The sequence below is a fragment of the Rissa tridactyla genome, unplaced genomic scaffold, assembly GCF_028500815.1.
Source record: "Rissa tridactyla isolate bRisTri1 unplaced genomic scaffold, bRisTri1.patW.cur.20221130 scaffold_441, whole genome shotgun sequence".
In the NCBI taxonomy this organism is placed as follows: domain Eukaryota; kingdom Metazoa; phylum Chordata; class Aves; order Charadriiformes; family Laridae; genus Rissa; species Rissa tridactyla.
In genome coordinates, this window is record NW_026529651.1 from 32,381 (window position 1) to 49,101 (window position 16,721).

The 16,721-nt window shown below is 68.6% G+C and overlaps 1 protein-coding gene across 1 annotated transcript in view; it reads left to right on the forward strand.

Moving 5' to 3' along the window:
• Nucleotides 1–15,860, forward strand: part of LOC128903527 (filamin-C-like) — a gene marked incomplete at its 5' end in the record, with an annotated part of 46,569 nt that extends 30,709 nt beyond the window's left edge. Inside the window, 12 exon segments of the mRNA XM_054187536.1 lie at nucleotides 1,421–1,663; nucleotides 4,272–4,541; nucleotides 5,905–6,042; nucleotides 7,472–7,587; nucleotides 8,954–9,083; nucleotides 10,824–11,000; nucleotides 12,170–12,388; nucleotides 13,498–13,511; nucleotides 13,513–13,590; nucleotides 13,593–13,716; nucleotides 15,671–15,819; nucleotides 15,822–15,860. Of these exon segments, the coding sequence (XP_054043511.1) occupies nucleotides 1,421–1,663; nucleotides 4,272–4,541; nucleotides 5,905–6,042; nucleotides 7,472–7,587; nucleotides 8,954–9,083; nucleotides 10,824–11,000; nucleotides 12,170–12,388; nucleotides 13,498–13,511; nucleotides 13,513–13,590; nucleotides 13,593–13,716; nucleotides 15,671–15,819; nucleotides 15,822–15,860 (1,697 nt within the window).
• Between the last annotated feature and the right edge of the window lie 861 nt (nucleotides 15,861–16,721).

The window sequence follows — 16,721 nt, forward strand, 5'->3', positions numbered from 1 at the left end:
GTCCCCGTCCATCCCCGTCCCCGTCCATCCCTGTGTCCGTGTCTCCGTCCCTCCCCATCTCCATCCATCCCTGTGTCCGTGTCTCCATCCCTCCCTGTCTCCGTCCATCCCTGTGTCCGTGTCTCCGTCCATCCACGTCTCCATGCATCCATGTCTCTGTCCCTCCCCATCTCCATCCATCCCTGTGTCCGTGTCTCTGTCCATCCCTGTCTCCGTCCATCCCTGTGTCCGTGTCTCCGTCCATCCACGTCTCCATGCATCCATGTCTCTGTCCCTCCCCGTCTTCATCCATCCCTGTGTCCGTGTCTCCGTCCATCCCTGTCTCCGTCCATCCATGTCTCCATCCATCCCTGTGTCCGTGTCTCCATCCCTCCCCGTCTCTGTCCATCCCTGTGTCCGTGTCTCCGTCCATCCACGTCTCCATGCATCCATGTCTCTGTCCCTCCCCGTCTTCATCCATCCCTGTGTCCGTGTCTCCGTCCATCCCTGTCTCCGTCCATCCATGTCTCCATCCCTCCCTGTGTCCGTGTCTCCATCCCTCTGTGTCTCTGTCCATCTCTGTGTCTGTGTCTCCATCCCCGTGTCCGTGTCTCCGTCCATCCCCATCTCCGTCCATCCGTGTCTCCATCCCTCCCTGTGTCCGTGTCTCCATCCCTCCCCGTCTCTGTCCATCCCCGTGTCCGTGTCTCCGTCCATCCCCATCTCCGTCCCTCCCCGTCCCCGTCCGTCCCCATGTCCGTGTCTCCGTCCATCCCCATCTCCGTCCCTCCCCATCCCCGTCCATCCCCATGTCCGTGTCTCTGTCCCTCCCTGTCTCCATCCATCCCTGTGTCCGTGTCTCTGTCCCTCCCTGTCTTCATCCATCCCCATGTCCGTGTCTCCGTCCCTCCCTGTCCCCGTCCATCCCCGTCCCCGTCCATCCCTGTGTCCGTGTCTCCGTCCCTCCCCATCTCCATCCATCCCTGTGTCCGTGTCTCCATCTCTCCCTGTCTCCGTCCATCCCTGTGTCCGTGTCTCCGTCCATCCACGTCTCCATGCATCCATGTCTCTGTCCCTCCCCATCTCCATCCATCCCTGTGTCCGTGTCTCTGTCCATCCCTGTCTCCGTCCATCCCTGTGTCCGTGTCTCCGTCCATCCACGTCTCCATGCATCCATGTCTCTGTCCCTCCCCGTCTTCATCCATCCCTGTGTCCGTGTCTCCGTCCATCCCTGTCTCCGTCCATCCATGTCTCCATCCATCCCTGTGTCCGTGTCTCCATCCCTCCCCGTCTCTGTCCATCCCCGTGTCCGTGTCTCCGTCCATCCCCATCTCCGTCCATCCCCGTCCCCGTCCATCCCCGTGTCCGTGTCTCCGTCCCCCCCCCGTCCCCGTCCGTCCCCCCGGGCGCCGTGTCCCCGCCTGCGGGCGCCGCGGGGCAGGGAACTGGTTCCAGATGGTGTCGGCGCAGGAGCGGCTGACGCGCAGCTTCACGCGGAGCAGCCACACGTACACGCGCACGGAGCGCACGGAGATCAGCAAGACGCGGGGCGGGGAGACCACGCGGGAGGTGCGGGTGGAGGAGTCCACCCAGGTCGGCGGCGACCCCTTCCCCAACGTCTTCGGGGGCTTCCTGGCCCGCGAGGGGCTGGGCTCCTTCGGCTCCATCGCCCGCGGCCAGGAGGGTGCGTGTGCCCGCCGGAGCACCGGGGCTGGGGGGCTTTGCACGGGGGCTGGGGGGCTTTGCACGAGGGGTGTGATTGCACCAGGGCTGGGGGCGTTTGCACGAGGGCAGGGGGCTTTGCACGAGGGGTGGGGGTGTTTGCATGGGGGCTGGGGGGCTTTGCACGGGGGCTGGGGGGCTTTGCACAAGGGGTGTGATTGCACCAGGGCTGGGGGCGTTTGCACGAGGGCAGGGGGCTTTGCACGAGGACTGGGGGTGTTTGCATGGGGGCTGGGGGGCTTTGCACGAGGGCTGGGGGGCTTTGCACGAGGGCAGGGGGCTTTGCAGCAGGGCTGGGGGCATTTGCACGAGGGCAGGGGGCTTTGCACAGGGGGCATGAGCGCACCAGGGCTGGGGGCCTTTGCACGGGGCCTGGGGGCCTTTGCACGAGGGCTGGGGGCGTTTGCACGAGGGGTGGGGGGTGTTTGCACGGGGGGCGTGACCGCACCAGGGCTGGGGGCACTTGCACAAGGGCTGGGGGCATTTGCACGGGGATGTGTGTGTGTGTGTGTGTGTGTGAGCACCCGCTTGCACGAGGGCTGGGGGTGCAGCAGGGCTGGGGGTCGCTTGCACGGGGGGCGTGATCCCCCCAGGGCCGGGCGTGCGCCGGGGCCGCGCTCGCACGAGGGCCGGGGTGCGCGTGCGAGGGGAGCGTGTCCGTGCGAGGGCTGGACGCACACCTGCGCCTGGGGGTGCGCTCGCACGGGGGGGTTGTGTGTGTTCACGAGTGGGGGGGGGGGTGTGTGTGTGTGCTCACCAGGGACCCGCACGCCCCCCCCCCGCCCCAGCTCCTCGCACGAGGCCGGGGACACGCGTTTCCCCGGAGCCGCGCGTGCCACACGCTCGCCGGCCCCAGGCCGCCTTGGCACGCCCGCCGTGCTCACAAGAGCGTGCGAGACCCTCGCACGGCCCCGGGGGGGGGCACGGAGGGAGGGAGGGGCTCACGCGACGCTGGGCCTTTGCACGAGTGCGCACGAGTTGGGGGGGGGGGGGGGTGCGTGTGCACGCGCTCGTGAGGGCGCGCGTCCCCTCGCACGAGGTCACGGGGGGGGGGGGGTGGCGGGGTGACGAGGCGACAGGGTGACAGGGTGACACGGGGAGGGGGGGTGACAGGGTGACCAGAGTGCCAGGGTGACAGGGCGATGGGGTGACAGGGTGTCGGGGTGACAGGGTGCCATGGTGACATGGGGATGGGGGGGGTGACGGGGTGACAGGGTGCCCTCATGCCAGGGTGACAGGGTGACACGGTGACCAGAGTGACAGGGTGACAGGGTGTCATGGTGACATGGGGATGGGGGGTGACAGGGTGACAGGGTGCCAAGGTGACAAGGTGACAGGGTGCCCTGGTGATGGGCTGCCATGGTGTCACAGAGCCAGGGTGACAGGACGGCAGGGTGACAAGGTGCCCTGGTGGCAGGGTGCCATGGTGATGGGGTGCCATGATGGCAGGGTGACAGGGTGACAGGGTGACATGGGGATGGCGGGTGACAGGGTGACAGGGTGCCCTGGGGCCGGGGTGACAGGATGAGGGGGTGCCGTGGTGCCAGGGTGACAGCGTGTCGGGGTGACAGGGTGTCTCGCTGCCCTGACGCCGGGGCGATGGGTGCCAGGACGCCATGGTGACGGGGCGAGGGGGGGACAGGGCACCCCCCCGGTGCCCCGACGCCGGGGTGACGGGTGCCGGGGCGCCGTGACTCCATGGTGCTGGGGTGCCCTGGCGCCGCGTTGCCACGGCGATGGGGTGCCGGGATGCCCCGATGCCGGGGCGATGGGTGCTGGGGTGCCACGTTGCCATGGTGACGGGGTGCCCTGATGCCGGGGTGATGGGTGCCACGTTGTCATGGTGACGGGGTGGTGGGGTGCCGGGATGCCCCGATGCCGGGGTGATGGGTGTCAGGATGCCGCGGTGATGGGATGCTGGGATGCCGGGATGCCCCGATGCCAGGGTGATGGGTGCTGGGGTGCTGTGTTGCCATGGTGACGGGATGCCCCGGTGCCGGGGCGATGGGTGCTGGGGTGCCACGTTGCCATGGTGACGGGGTGATGGGGTGCCGGGATGCCCCGATGCCGGGGTGATGGGTGCTGGGGTGCCGTGTTGCCATGGTGACGGGGCGATGGGTGCTGGGGCACCACGGTGACGTGGTGCCGGGGTGCCGGGACGCCCCGATGCCGGGGCGATGGGTGCTGGGGTGCCGTGTTGCCATGGTGACGGGGTGATGGGGTGCCGGGATGCCCCGATGCCAGGGCGATGGGTGCTGGGGTGCCATAGTGACATGGCGATGGGGTGCCCCACTGCCCTGGCGCCGGGGTGCTGGGTGCTGGGGTGCCGGGACGCCCCGATGCCGGGGCGATGGGTGCTGGGGTGCCGCGTCGCCGTGGTGCCGGGATGCCCCGATGCCGGGACGACGGGTGTCGGGATGCCGCGGTGCCGGGGTGATGGGTGCGGGGGTGCCGGGCTGAGGGGGTGCCCCGCTGCCCCGCTGTGCCGGGGTGCCGGGGCGCCCCGTCGCCCTGCGCGGGGGGGCGGGGGGGCGTTGCTGTGGCTGAGGGGGGTGCCGCGGTGCCCGCAGGCGAGGCGGCGGCGCAGGAGCTGTCGGCGCAGGTGCTGAGCCCCTCGGGGCAGCGCTTCGAGGCGGAGGTGGTGGCGGGGGGCGCGGGGGTGTACAGCGTGCGCTTCGTGCCCCAGGAGATGGGCCCCCACACCGTCAGCGTCAAGTACCGGGGGCAGCACGTGCCCGGCAGCCCCTTCCAGTTCACCGTGGGGCCCTTGGGCGAAGGGGGGGCCCACAAGGTGCGGGCGGGGGGCACCGGCCTCCAGCGCGGCGTGGCCGGGGTGCCAGGTGAGCTGGGGGGGGGGGAGATGGGGGGGGTATGGGGGAGATGGGGGGAATGGGGGGTTATGGGGGAGATGGGGGAGATGGGGGGGTATGGGGGTTATGAGGGAGATGGGGGGGGTATGGGGGAGATGGGGGGAATGGGGGGTTATGGATGCTATGGGGGGGTATGGGGGGGGAGATGGGGGGCTGTGGGGGGAATGGGGAGTATGGGGGGGTATGGGGGAGATGGGGGGTATGGGGGGTATGGGGGGTATGGGGGGGGGGAGATGGGCAGCTATGGGGGGTATGGGGGAGATGGGGGGGGAGATGGGGGGCTATGGGGGGAATGGGGGGTATGGGGGGTATGGGGGAGACGGGGGGCTATGGGGGGAATGGGGGGTTATGGATGCTATGGGGGGGTATGGGGGAGATGGGGGGGTATGGGGGCTATGGGGGGTATGGGGGGTATGGGGGAGATGGGGGGAATGGGGGGTTATGGATGCTATGGGGGGGTATGGGGGGGGAGATGGGGGGCTGTCGGGGGAATGGGGGGTTATGGGGGATATGGGGGGGGGAGATGGGGGGCTATGGGGGGAATGGGGGGTATGGGGGGGTTCTGGATGCTATGGGGGGGTATGGGGGAGATGGAGGGCTACGGGGGGTATGGGGGGTATGGGGGAGATGGGGGGGTATGGGGGGAATGGGGGGTATGGGGGCTATGGGGGGTATGGGGGGGGAGATGGGCGGCTATGGGGGGTATGGGGGAGATGGGGGGGAGATGGGGGGTATGGGGGGAATGGGGGGTATGGGGGGGTTCTGGATGCTATGGGGGGTATGGGGGAGATGGGGGGCTATGGGGGCTATGGGGGAGATGGGGGATATGGGGGATATGGGGGGGGGAGATGGGGGTCTATGGGGGTATGGGGGGTATGGGGGGGTATGGATGCTATGGGGGGGTATGGGTGCTATGGGGGGCAGGGGGGGATATGGGGGTCTGGGGGGTTATGGGTGCTATGGGGGGTGTATGGGGGTGTATGGGGGTTACGGGTGCTATGGGGGGGTGGGGGTGCTATGGGGCACGGGGGGTGTGGGTGGTATGGGGGGTGTGGGTGCTGGGGGGCAGGGGGTATGGGAGGGGCTGTGGGGGCCATGGGTGCTATGGGGGGGGGGGTAATGGGTGCTATGGGTGCTGGGGAGGGGGGGGGGGAAGGTTGGGGTTTGGGGGGGGCCATGGGTGCTTGGGGGGGGGGGGGGTATGGATCCTATGGGGGGGCCATGGGTGCTATGGTGGGGGGTGTCCGGGGCAGTGGGGGACGGGGGGTGACACCCCGGTGGGGTGTGGGGCGCGGGGGCACCCATGGGTGTCGGTGTGTGCCCCCCCCCCCAGCGGAGTTCAGCATCTGGACGCGGGAGGCGGGGGCGGGGGGGCTCTCCATCGCCGTGGAGGGGCCCAGCAAGGCCGAGATCGCCTTCGAGGAGCGCAAGGACGGGGCCTGCGGCGTCTCCTACGTCGTCCAGGAGCCCGGTGCGTCCCGGGGGGGGGGGCGGCACAGCAACACCCCACACCCCCCCCCGACACCCCCTGGGACCCCACACACACCGACACCCCCCCCCCCCCCCGGGGCACCCTGAGACCCCCACACCCCGCCGTGGAAGGGTGTCCCCATTTGAGGGTGTTCCCATTCAAGGGTGTCCCCACAGAAGGTTGTCCCATGGAAGGGTGTCCCCATGGAAGGCTGTCCCCACGTGATGGTGTCCCCATGGAAGGGTGTCCCCATGGAAGGGTGTCTCCCCGTGAGGGTGTCCCCATGGAAGGGTGTCCCCATGGAAGGGTGTCTCCCCGTGAGGGTGTCCCCATGGAAGGGCGTTCCCATGGAAGGGTGTCCCCATGGAAAGGTGTCTCCCCGTGAGAGTGTCCCCATGGAAGGGCGTTCCCATGGAAGGGTGTCCCCATTTGAGGGTGTTCCCATTCAAGGGTGTCCCCACAGAAGGTTGTCCCCACAGAAGGGTGTCCCCATGGAAGGGTGTCCCTATGGAAGGGTGTCCCCATGGAAGGGTGTCCCCCCGTGAGGGTGTCCCCATGGAAGGGTGTCTCCCTGTGATGGTGTCCCCATGGAAGGGTGTCCCCATGGAAGGGTGTCCTCATTTGAGGGTGTCCCTATGGAAGGCTGTCCCCACGTGATGGTGTCCCTATGGAAGGGTGTCCCCATGGAAGGGTGTCTCCCCGTGAGGGTGTCCCCGTGGAAGGGTGTTCTCATTTGAGGGTGTCCCTATGGAAGGGTGTCTCCCTGTGATGGTGTTCCCGTGGAAGGGTGTCTCTATGAAAGGTTGTCCCCATGGAAGGGTGTCCCTATGGAAGGGTGTCCCCATGGAAGGGTGTCCCCCCGTGAGGGTGTCCCCATGGAAGGGTGTCCCCATGGAAGGGTGTCCTCATTTGAGGGTGTCCCCATGCGATGGTGTCCCCATGGAAGGGTGTCCCCATGGAAGGGTGTCCTCATTTGAGGGTGTCCCTATGGAAGGCTGTCCCCACGTGATGGTGTCCCCATGGAAGGGTGTCCCCATGGAAGGGTGTCCTCATTTGAGGGTGTCCCTATGGAAGGCTGTCCCCACGTGATGGTGTGCTCATGGAAGGTTGTCCCTATGGAAGGTTGTCCCCATGGAAGGGTGTCCCTATGGAAGGGTGTCTCCCTGTGATGGTGTCCCCATGGAAGGATGTCCTCATTTGAGGGTGTCCCCATGCGATGGTGTCCCCATGGAAGGGTGTCCCCATGGAAGGGTATCCCCCCGTGAGGGTGTCCCCATGGAAGGGTGTCCCCATGGAAGGCTGTCCCCACGTGATGGTGTCCCCATGGAAGGGTGTCCCCATGGAAGGGTGTCCCCACGCGAGGGTGTCCCCCCGTGAGGGTGTCCCCGCGGGCGGCCGTCCCCGTGCGAGCCCCGCCGTGTGTCCCCAGGTGACTACGAGGTGTCCATCAAGTTCAACGAGGAGCACATCCCCGACAGCCCCTTCGTGGTGCCCGTCGCCTCCCCCTCCGATGACGCCCGCCGCCTGACTGTCACCAGCCTCCAGGTGCCCGGGGACACCCCCTGCCACCCCCCTGCCACCCCCCTGCCACCCCGGGCTCCCCAGACACCCCCCGCCTCCCCCACGTCACCTTGTGTCCCGGTGGCAGCCTTGGGACCCCTTCCCCCAGGGCCGCCCTGGTGCCATCCCCGTCTCCCCTGTGCCACCCCTGGGTCCCCTGTGCCACCCCTGTGTCCCCCACGTCACCCCCGGGCCACCTTGTGTCCAGGTGGCAGCCTTGGGACCCCCCCCCCCCCCCGATGCCACCCTTGGGGCCACCCCTGGGTCCTCTGTGCCACCCCTGGATCACCCGTGTCGTCCCCGGGCCACCTTGTACCCGTGTGTCACCCCTGGGTCACCCTTGTGTCCTCTGTGCCATCCCCGGGTCCCTCGTGTCACCCCCCGGGTCCCTCATGTCACCCCCGGGGCCACTTTGCGCCCTTGTGGCACCTTTGGGACCCACCTCTGATGCCACCGCTGGGTCCCCCGTGTCACCCTGGGCCACCTTGTGCCCATGTGTCACCCCTGGGTCCCCCATGTCACACCTGTGTCACCCCTGGGACTCCCTCCCCAATGCCACCCCATGTCCCCCGTGTCACCCTGTGTCACCCTTGAGACCCCTCCCCAGTGCCACCCCTGTGTCCCCCGTGTCACCCTGTGTCACCCTTGAGACCCCTCCCCAGTGCCACCCCTGGGTCCCCCCGTGTCACCCTGGGCCACCTTGTGCCATTGTGCCACCCCTGGGTCCCCCGTGTCACCCCTGTGTCACCCCTGGGACCCCCCCCGATGCCACCCCTGGGTCCCCTGTGTCACCCTGTGCCCTGTGTCACCCCTGGGTCCCCCATGTCACCCCTGTGTCTCCCTTGGGACCCATCCTGGTGCCACCCCTGGGTCCCCCATGTCACCCCTGGGCCACCTTGTGCCCTGTGTCACCCTTGGGACCCCTCCTGCTGTCACCCCCGGTGCCACCCCTGTGCCCCCCCCATGCTGACATGGGGGACACGTCGGGGGGTGTGAGGACCCTGTGTCACCTCTGGGTCACCCCTGTGTCACCCCAGGACCCCCCCCAGTGCCAGTGCTGGGTCTCCCGTGTCACTCTGTGCCACCTTTTGCCCTTGTGTCACCCTTGGGACCCCCCCCCCCCGCCACCCGGTGCCACCCCTGTGCCCCCCCCCGTGCTGACCCTGTGCCACCCTGTGCCCCGTGTCACCCCTGGGTCCCCCGTGTCACCCCTGTGTCACCCTTGGGACCGCCCCCAATGCCCCCCTGGGACCCCCGTGTCCCCCCCCCCGCCCCCGTGTCACCCCTGGGACCCCTCCTGCTGCCCCCCCCCCCCCGCCGGGGTGCCGGTGCCATGGCGGTGTCCCCGCAGGAGACGGTGACAGTGAACCAGCCGGCGTCCTTCGCCGTGCAGCTCAACGGGGCGCGCGGCGTCATCGACGCCAAGGTGCACACGCCGGGCGGCGTGGTGGAGGAGTGCTACGTCTCCGAGCTCGACAGCGGTGGGACACGGGACACGGGACACGGGACACGGGACAGGGGGACACGGGACATGGGGATATGGGGACACGGGATACGGGGGACACAGGGACATGGGGCAGGGGGACATGGGGACAGGGGGACATGGGACATGGGGATATGGGGACACAGGGACACGGGGACACAGGGACACGGGGCAGGGGGACACGGGACAGGGGACGCAGGACATGGGGACAGGGGACACAGGGACACGGGACACAGGACATGGGGACATGGGGCAGGGGGGACATGGGACATGGGGACACAGGGACAGGGGACATGGGGACAGGGGGACATGGGACACGAGGACACAGGGACAGGGGACATGGGGACACAGGACACAGGACATGGGGACATAGGACACAGGACATGGGGACACAGGGACATGGGGACACAGGGACATGGGGGAGGGGGACATGGCACATGGGGACACAGGGACAGGGGACATGGGAACATAGGACACATGGGGACATGGGGCAGGGGGACATGGGACATGGGGACATAGGACACAGGACATGGGGACATGGGACATGGTGACAGGGGACACGGGACATGGGGACACGGGGACACGGGGACATGGGACGCGGGACATGGGACGCAGGACATGGGGCAGGGGACATGGGACAGGGGCATGGGGACATGGGACATGGGGACATGGAGACAGAGGGAGAGGGGACACAGGACATGGGAATGTGGAGATGTGGGGGCACAGGAATGTGGGGACATGGGGACACAGGACAGAGGGACAGTGGGACATGGGGACATGGAGACATGTGACATGGGGACAAGGGGACATGGGAGACGGGACATGGGGACACAGGGACAGGGGGACATGGGGACACGGGGAAAGGGAGTTACGGGGACATGGGGACATGGGGATACAGGGATGGGGGGACACGGGGACATGGGGATAAAGGGATGCAGGGACACGGGGAGATGGGGACGTGGGGACGTGGGGACAGAGGGGTGTGGGGACACACACGGGGATGTGGGGACACGGATACGGGGATGCGGGGACATGGGGTGAGGGGGACATGGGGGCACAGGGACATGGGGGACACGGGGACGTGGGGACACGGGGAGAGGGGGACATGGGGACACAGGGATGCGGGGACATGGTGACAGGGGGACACGGGGGTGCTGGGACACGGGGAGAGGGGGACATGGGGACACGGGGATGTGGGGACAGGGGGATACGGGGACGCTGGGACCTGGACATGGGGATGTGGGGACACGGGGAGAGGGGGACATGGGGATACAGGGATGGGGGGACACGGGGACGTGGGGACGTGGGGACACAGGGGCGCGGGGACATGGGGAGAGGGTGACGTGGTGACACGGGGATGTGGGGACATGGTGACATGGGGACACGGGGGTGCGGGGACACGGGGAGAGGGTGACGTGGTGACACAGGGATGTGGGGACAGGGGGATACGGCGACGCTGGGACATGGGGATGGGGGGACATGGGGGCACAGGGATGCGGGGATGTGGGGACGTGGGGACACGGGGAGAGGGGGACATGGGGACACAGGGATGCGGGGACACGGTGACAGGGGGACACGGGGATGTGGGGACAGGGGGATACGGGGACGCCGGGACATGGGGATGGGGGGACATGGGGACACAGGGATGCGGGGATGTGGGGACGTGGGGACACAGGGCGGCGGCGCCCAGCGGTGCCGCGGTGCCGCGGTGACACGGTGACGCGGGTGCCGCCCGCAGACAAGTACGCCATCGGGTTCCTGCCGCGGGAGAACGGGGTGCACTCCATCGACCTGCGCTTCAACGGCCGCCACGTCCCCGGCAGCCCCTTCAACATCCGCGTGGGCGAGCAGAGCCAGGCCGGGGACCCCGGGCTCGTCACCGCCTACGGGCCCGGCCTCGAGGGGGGGCTCACAGGTGACACCGCCGGCGGGGGGACCCGCCCCGGGGGGTGGGGGGGACGTGGCCACGGGGTGGTGGCAACGGGGACGTGGCCATGGCAATGGGGACGTGGCCATGGTAGTGGAGATGTGGCCATGGGGTGGTGGCAATGGGGACATGGCCATGGTGGAGGGTGGCAATGGGGACATGGCCATGGCAACGGGGACATGGCCATGAGGTGGTGGCAATGGGGACGTGGCCATGGTAGTGGAGATGTGGCCATGGGGTGGTGGCAATGGGGACATGGCCATGGTGAAGTGGAGGGTGGCAATGGGGACATGGCCATGGCAACGGGGACATGGCCATGAGGTGGTGGCAATGGGGGACGTGGCCATGGGGTGGTGGCAACGGGGACATGGCCACGGTAGCAGGGTTGTGGCCATGGGGTGGTGGCCATGGGGACATGGCCACGGTCAAGTGGAGGGCGGTGATGGGGACGTGGCCATGAAGTGGTGGCATTGGGGACAAGGCCATGGTCAAGTGGAGGGTGGTGATGGGGACATGGCCATGGCAATGGGGACGTGGCCATGGGGTGGTGGCAATGGGGACATGGCCATGGTAGGAAGGACGTGGCCATGAGGTGGTGGCAATGGCTATGGCCACGGTCAAGTGGAGGGCGGTGATGGGGACGTGGCCACAGGGTGGTGGCAACTGGGACATGGCCATGGTAGTGGGGCTGTGGCCATGGGGTGGTGGCCATGGGGACATGGCCATGGCATGGGGACATGGCTTGGAGTAATGGCAATGACCATGACCTCCACCATGACCTCCACCATGACCATGATGAAGTGGAGGGTGGCAATGGGGACATGGCCATGGCAACGGGGACATGCCCATGGGGTGGTGGCAATGGGGACATGGCCATGGTCAAGTGGAGGGTGGCAATGGGGACATGGCCATGGCGATGGGGACATGGCCATGGGGTGGTGGCAATGGGGACATGGCCATGGCAATGGGGACGTGGCCATGAGGTGGTGGCCATGGCCGTGGCCACGGTCAAGCGGAGGGCGGTGATGGGGACGTGGCCACGGGGTGGTGGCAGTGGGGACGTGCCCATGGGGTGGTGGCAGTGGGGACGTGGCCACGGGGTGGTGGCAACGGGGCCACCGGTGCCAGTGCCGTTGTGTCCCCCCGCCCCGGCGCAGGCGTGTGCTCCGAGTTCCTGGTGAAGACGGCCAACGCGGGGGCGGGGGCGCTGGCCGTCACCATCGACGGCCCCTCCAAGGTGAAGCTGGACTGCGTGGAGTGCGCCGAGGGCCACCGCGTCACCTACACCCCCATGGCCCCCGGCAACTACCTCATCTCCATCAAGTAGGGCGGCCCCCACCACATCGTCGGCAGCCCCTTCAAGGCCAAGGTCACCGGTACGGAGCAGGGGACGGACGGACAGACGGACGGGGACAGGGACGGGTCCCCGGGGGGTGGTGACCCCAGGGTGGTGGGAGAGGGGGGGGGTCCTCGAGGTGGGGTGACGTGAAGGGGTCAATGGAGTGGCGGGATGGAGGGTCCCTGGGGTGACAGGGTGGAGGACGCTCTGGGGTGACGTGAAGGAGGACCCCCCGGGGTGACATTATTGGGGGTCCCCAGGGTGGTGGGACAGAGGGTCCCCGGTGGTGACATGATGGAGGACCCCCAAGGTGACATACGGGGGTTTCTCCGGGGTGACGTGGTTGGGGGGTCCCCAAGGTGGTGGGATATGAGTCCCTGGGGTGACACAATGGAGGACCACCAGGGTGACACACTGGGGGGGGTCCCCAGGGTGGTGGGATAGAGGGTCCCCGGGGTGACATGATGGAGGACCCCCAAGGTGACGTGCTGGGGAGCCCCCAGGGTGCTGTGACGGGGGGGGGGGGTCCCCAAGGGTGACATGATTGGGGACCCCCGGGGTGGTGGGATATGAGTCCCTGGGGTGACACGATGGAGGACCCCAAGGTGACAGGACAAGGGGACCCCCAGGGTGGTGGGGACAGGGGGTCCCCAGGGTGACACGATGGAGGACCCCCAAGGTGACATGCTGGGGGGTCCCAAGGGTGGTGGGACAGGGGGTCCCCAGGGTGACACGATGGAGGGACCCCCCCCAAGATGGCACATCAGGGGGTCCCCAGGGTGGTGGGACAGAAGGTCCCTTGGGTGACACGACGGGAGGACCCCCGAGGTGACAAGACGAGGGGTTCCCCAGGGCCGTGTGACAGGGGGTCCCCAGGGTGACACGACTGAGGGGTCCCCAGGGTGGTGGGACATGAGTCCCCTGGGGGTGACATGACTGGGGACCCCCAGGGTGCTGTGACAGGGGGTCCCCAGGGTGACAGGACTGGGGAGGGGGGGTGTCCCCGGGGTGACGTGATGGAGGACCCCCAGGGTGACACGTCGGGGGGTCCCCAGTGGCGGGGGTGGGGGGGGGTGTCCCCCCGAGCGGTGCCGCAGGCCGGGGGTGTCCCCGTGGCGGGGTCTGACGGTGTCCCCGTGTCCCCAGGCCCCCGCCTGTCGGGGGGGACACAGCCTGCACGAGACGTCGTCGGTGCTGGTGGAGACGGTGACGCGGGGGGGGGCGGCGGCGGCGCGGGGCCCCCCCGCTTTCGGGGGCTCCCCAAGTTCTCCTCGGACGCGGGGAAGGTGGTGGCCCGGGGACCGGGACTGGCCACCGCCTTCCTGGGCCAGAAGAACCACTTCACCGTCGACTGCAGCAAGGCCGGTGCGTGGCGGGGGGGTGACGATGGGGGGGTCTTGGAAGGGAAGTGATGGGTCAACCAGGGGGGTTTTGGGGGGGTCCTGGGGGGGTCTCAGGGGGGTCCTGGGCATTCTTGGAGGGTCTTGGAAGGGAGGTGATGGGTCAACCGGGGGGTCTCGGGGGGTCCTGAAGGGTCTTGGGGGGTCTTGGAAGAGAAGTGATGGGTCAACCAGGGGGTTTTGGAGGGTCTTGGGGGGGTCTCGGAAGGGAAGTGATGGGTCAGCCAGGGGTTTTTGGGGGGTCCTGAAGGGTCTTGGGGGGTCTTGGAAGAGAAGTGATGGGTCAACCAGGGAGTTCTGGGAGGTCCTGGGGGGTCTCGGGGAGTCCTGGGGGTTCTTGGGGGGGTCTTGGAAGGGAGGTGATGGATCAACCGGGGGGTTTTGGAGGGTCTTGGGGGGTCTTGGAAGGGAAGTGATGGGTCAACCAGGAGTTCTGGGGGGTCTTGGAGGGTCTTGGAGGGTCCTGAAGGTCTTGGATGGGAGGTGATGGGTGAACCGGGGGGTTTTGGGGGGTCCTGGGGGGTCTCAGGGGGGTCCTGAAGGGTCTTGTGGGTCTTGGAAGAGAAGTGATGGGTCAACCAGGGGGTTTTGGGGGGTCTCGGGGGGGTCTTGGAGGGTTTTGGAAGGGAGGTGATGGGTCAACCAGGGGGTCTTGGGGGTCTTGGAAGGTCCTGGGGGTTCTTGGGGGGGTCTTGGGAGGGAGGTGATGGGTCAGCAGGGGGTTCTTGATGGGTCTCGGGGGGGTCCTTGGGGGGGGGCCTTGGAGAGTCCCAGGGGTCCTGGGGGGGGGTCTTGGAGGGGGTCTTCGATGGGAGGTGATGGGTCAACCAGGGGGTCTGGTGGGAGACGTGATGGGTCACTGGGGGGGGGGAAACCGGGGGGGTCCATGGTCTGGGGTCTGGTGTGGGGGGGGGGGTGTCTCAGATCTGGTGGGTGCCACAATGGGTCCGGGGGGAGGGGGGGTCTGGGGGGGGGTGGGGCGGTTCTGGGGGTCCGTTGGGTGTCACGAGGGGCTGGAGGTGGTGTCTGGTTGAGGGTCCGAGGTGCGGTGGGACATGCCGTGGGTCACTGGGGGGCTCTGGGGGGGGTGGGTCTGGGGTCTGGAGGGGGGGGTTTGGAGGGGGGGGGTCTGATGTGTGGTGGTGGTGGGGGGTGTCTCAGGTCTGGGTGTGGGGGGGGGGAAATGGGGTCCGTTGGGTGCCACAGGGGGCTGGAGGTGGCATTTAGTTGAGGGTCCGAGGTGCGGTGGGAGACGCGTGGGTCACTGGGGGGGGGTCCATGGTCTGGTGTGTAGGGGGGGGGTCTCAGGTCCGGTGGGGGGTGGGGGGGGGGGTCTGGGGTGTGGTGGGTGCCACAATGTTGGGGGGGGGGGGGGGGGAAATGGGGTCTGTTGGGTGCCACGAGGGGCTGGAGGTGGCATCTAGTTGAGGGTCCGAGGTGCGGTGGGAGACACCATGGGTCACTGGGGGGCTCTGGGGGGGGGGGTCTGGGGTCTGGGGGGGGGTCTGGGTTCTGGAGGCGGGGGGGGGGGGGGGGGGGTGTCTCAGGTCTGGGTGTGGGGGGGGGGGAAATGGGGTCCGTTGGGTGCCACGAGGGGCTGGAGTGGCATCTAGTTGAGGGTCGAGGTGCGGTGGGAGACACCATGGGTCACTGGGGGGCTCTGGGGGGGGGGGTCTGGGGTCTGGGGGGGGGTCTGATGTGTGGTGGTGGTTGGGGGGGGGGGGGTGTCTCAGGTCTGGGTGTGGGGGGGGGGAAATGGGGTCCGTTGGGTGCCACGAGGGGGCTGGACGGTGGCATCTAGTTGAGGGTCCGAGGTGCGGTGGGAGACGCTGTGGGTCACTGGGGGGGGGGTCTGGGGTGCTCAGGGCAGGGTGAGGACCCCCCCCCACCCCCCCCCACTCCCCCCCCCCCCCCCCCAGGCACCAACATGCTGATGGTGGGGGTGCACGGCCCCAAGACCCCCTGCGAGGAGGTTTACGTCAAGCACGTGGGCAACCGGGTCTACAACGTCACCTACACGGTGAAGGAGAAGGGGGACTACGTCCTCATCCTGCGCTGGGGGGGACGACAACGTCCCCGGCAAGCCCCTTCCGCGTCACCGTCCCCTGACACCCACCCCCCCCCCCGCCCCCCCCCCCCCAAAACAAGCACCCAAAACCCACCCCCATCCACCCACCCACCCCCCGGCAAAGGGGGCGCGGGACCCCTCAATAAAGCACTGGGAGAGATTCGGGGGGTCGTGGTCGCTGCGGGGAAGGGGGACGGGGGGGGGGGGGAGGGTCTGGGGGGGGGAAGAGTGGGATATTGGGTTCCTGGGGGGGGGGAGGGTCCCCAAGGGGGATTAGCCCCCCCCCACACTGGAGATTCAGGGGGTTGTGGTCGCTGGGGGGGGCCTGGGGTGGGATATGGGGGGGTCTGGGGGGGGCCCTGAGCAGGACATCGGGGCCTGGGGGGGTCCTGGGGGGGGGGGGGCAGAGTGGGATATTGGGGTCCTGGGGGGGGTGGGGTCCCAAAGGGGGATTAGCCCCCCCCCACACTGGGAGATTCAGGGGGTTGTGGTCGCTGGGGGGGAGTGGGGGAACTGGGGGGGGCCGGGGGTGGGATATTGGGGGCTGGGGGGGGTCCATGGCCAGACATTGGGTCCGGGGGGGGGGGGAGCCTGGGGGGGGGCCTGGGGGGGGGTCCCAAAAGGTCCAGGGTGGGAGACCGGGGTGCAGGGGTGGTGCTGGGGGGGTCTGGGGGTCAAGATGTGGGGTTCGGGGGGGGGGGGGGGGGGCGTCCATGGCGGGACACTGGGGTCCGGGGGGGATCTGGGGGAGGGGGTCAGGGTCAGGACACGGGGTCCGGGGGGGCTCAGGACAGCGGGGGGGGGGGGTGCGTTTGGGGGGGGGGGGGGTCTCTGCCCCCCGGGGGGGGTGGGGGGGGGGGTGGGTCAGTCCTCCGGTTCCCACGGGGGGGGAAATCCCCCCC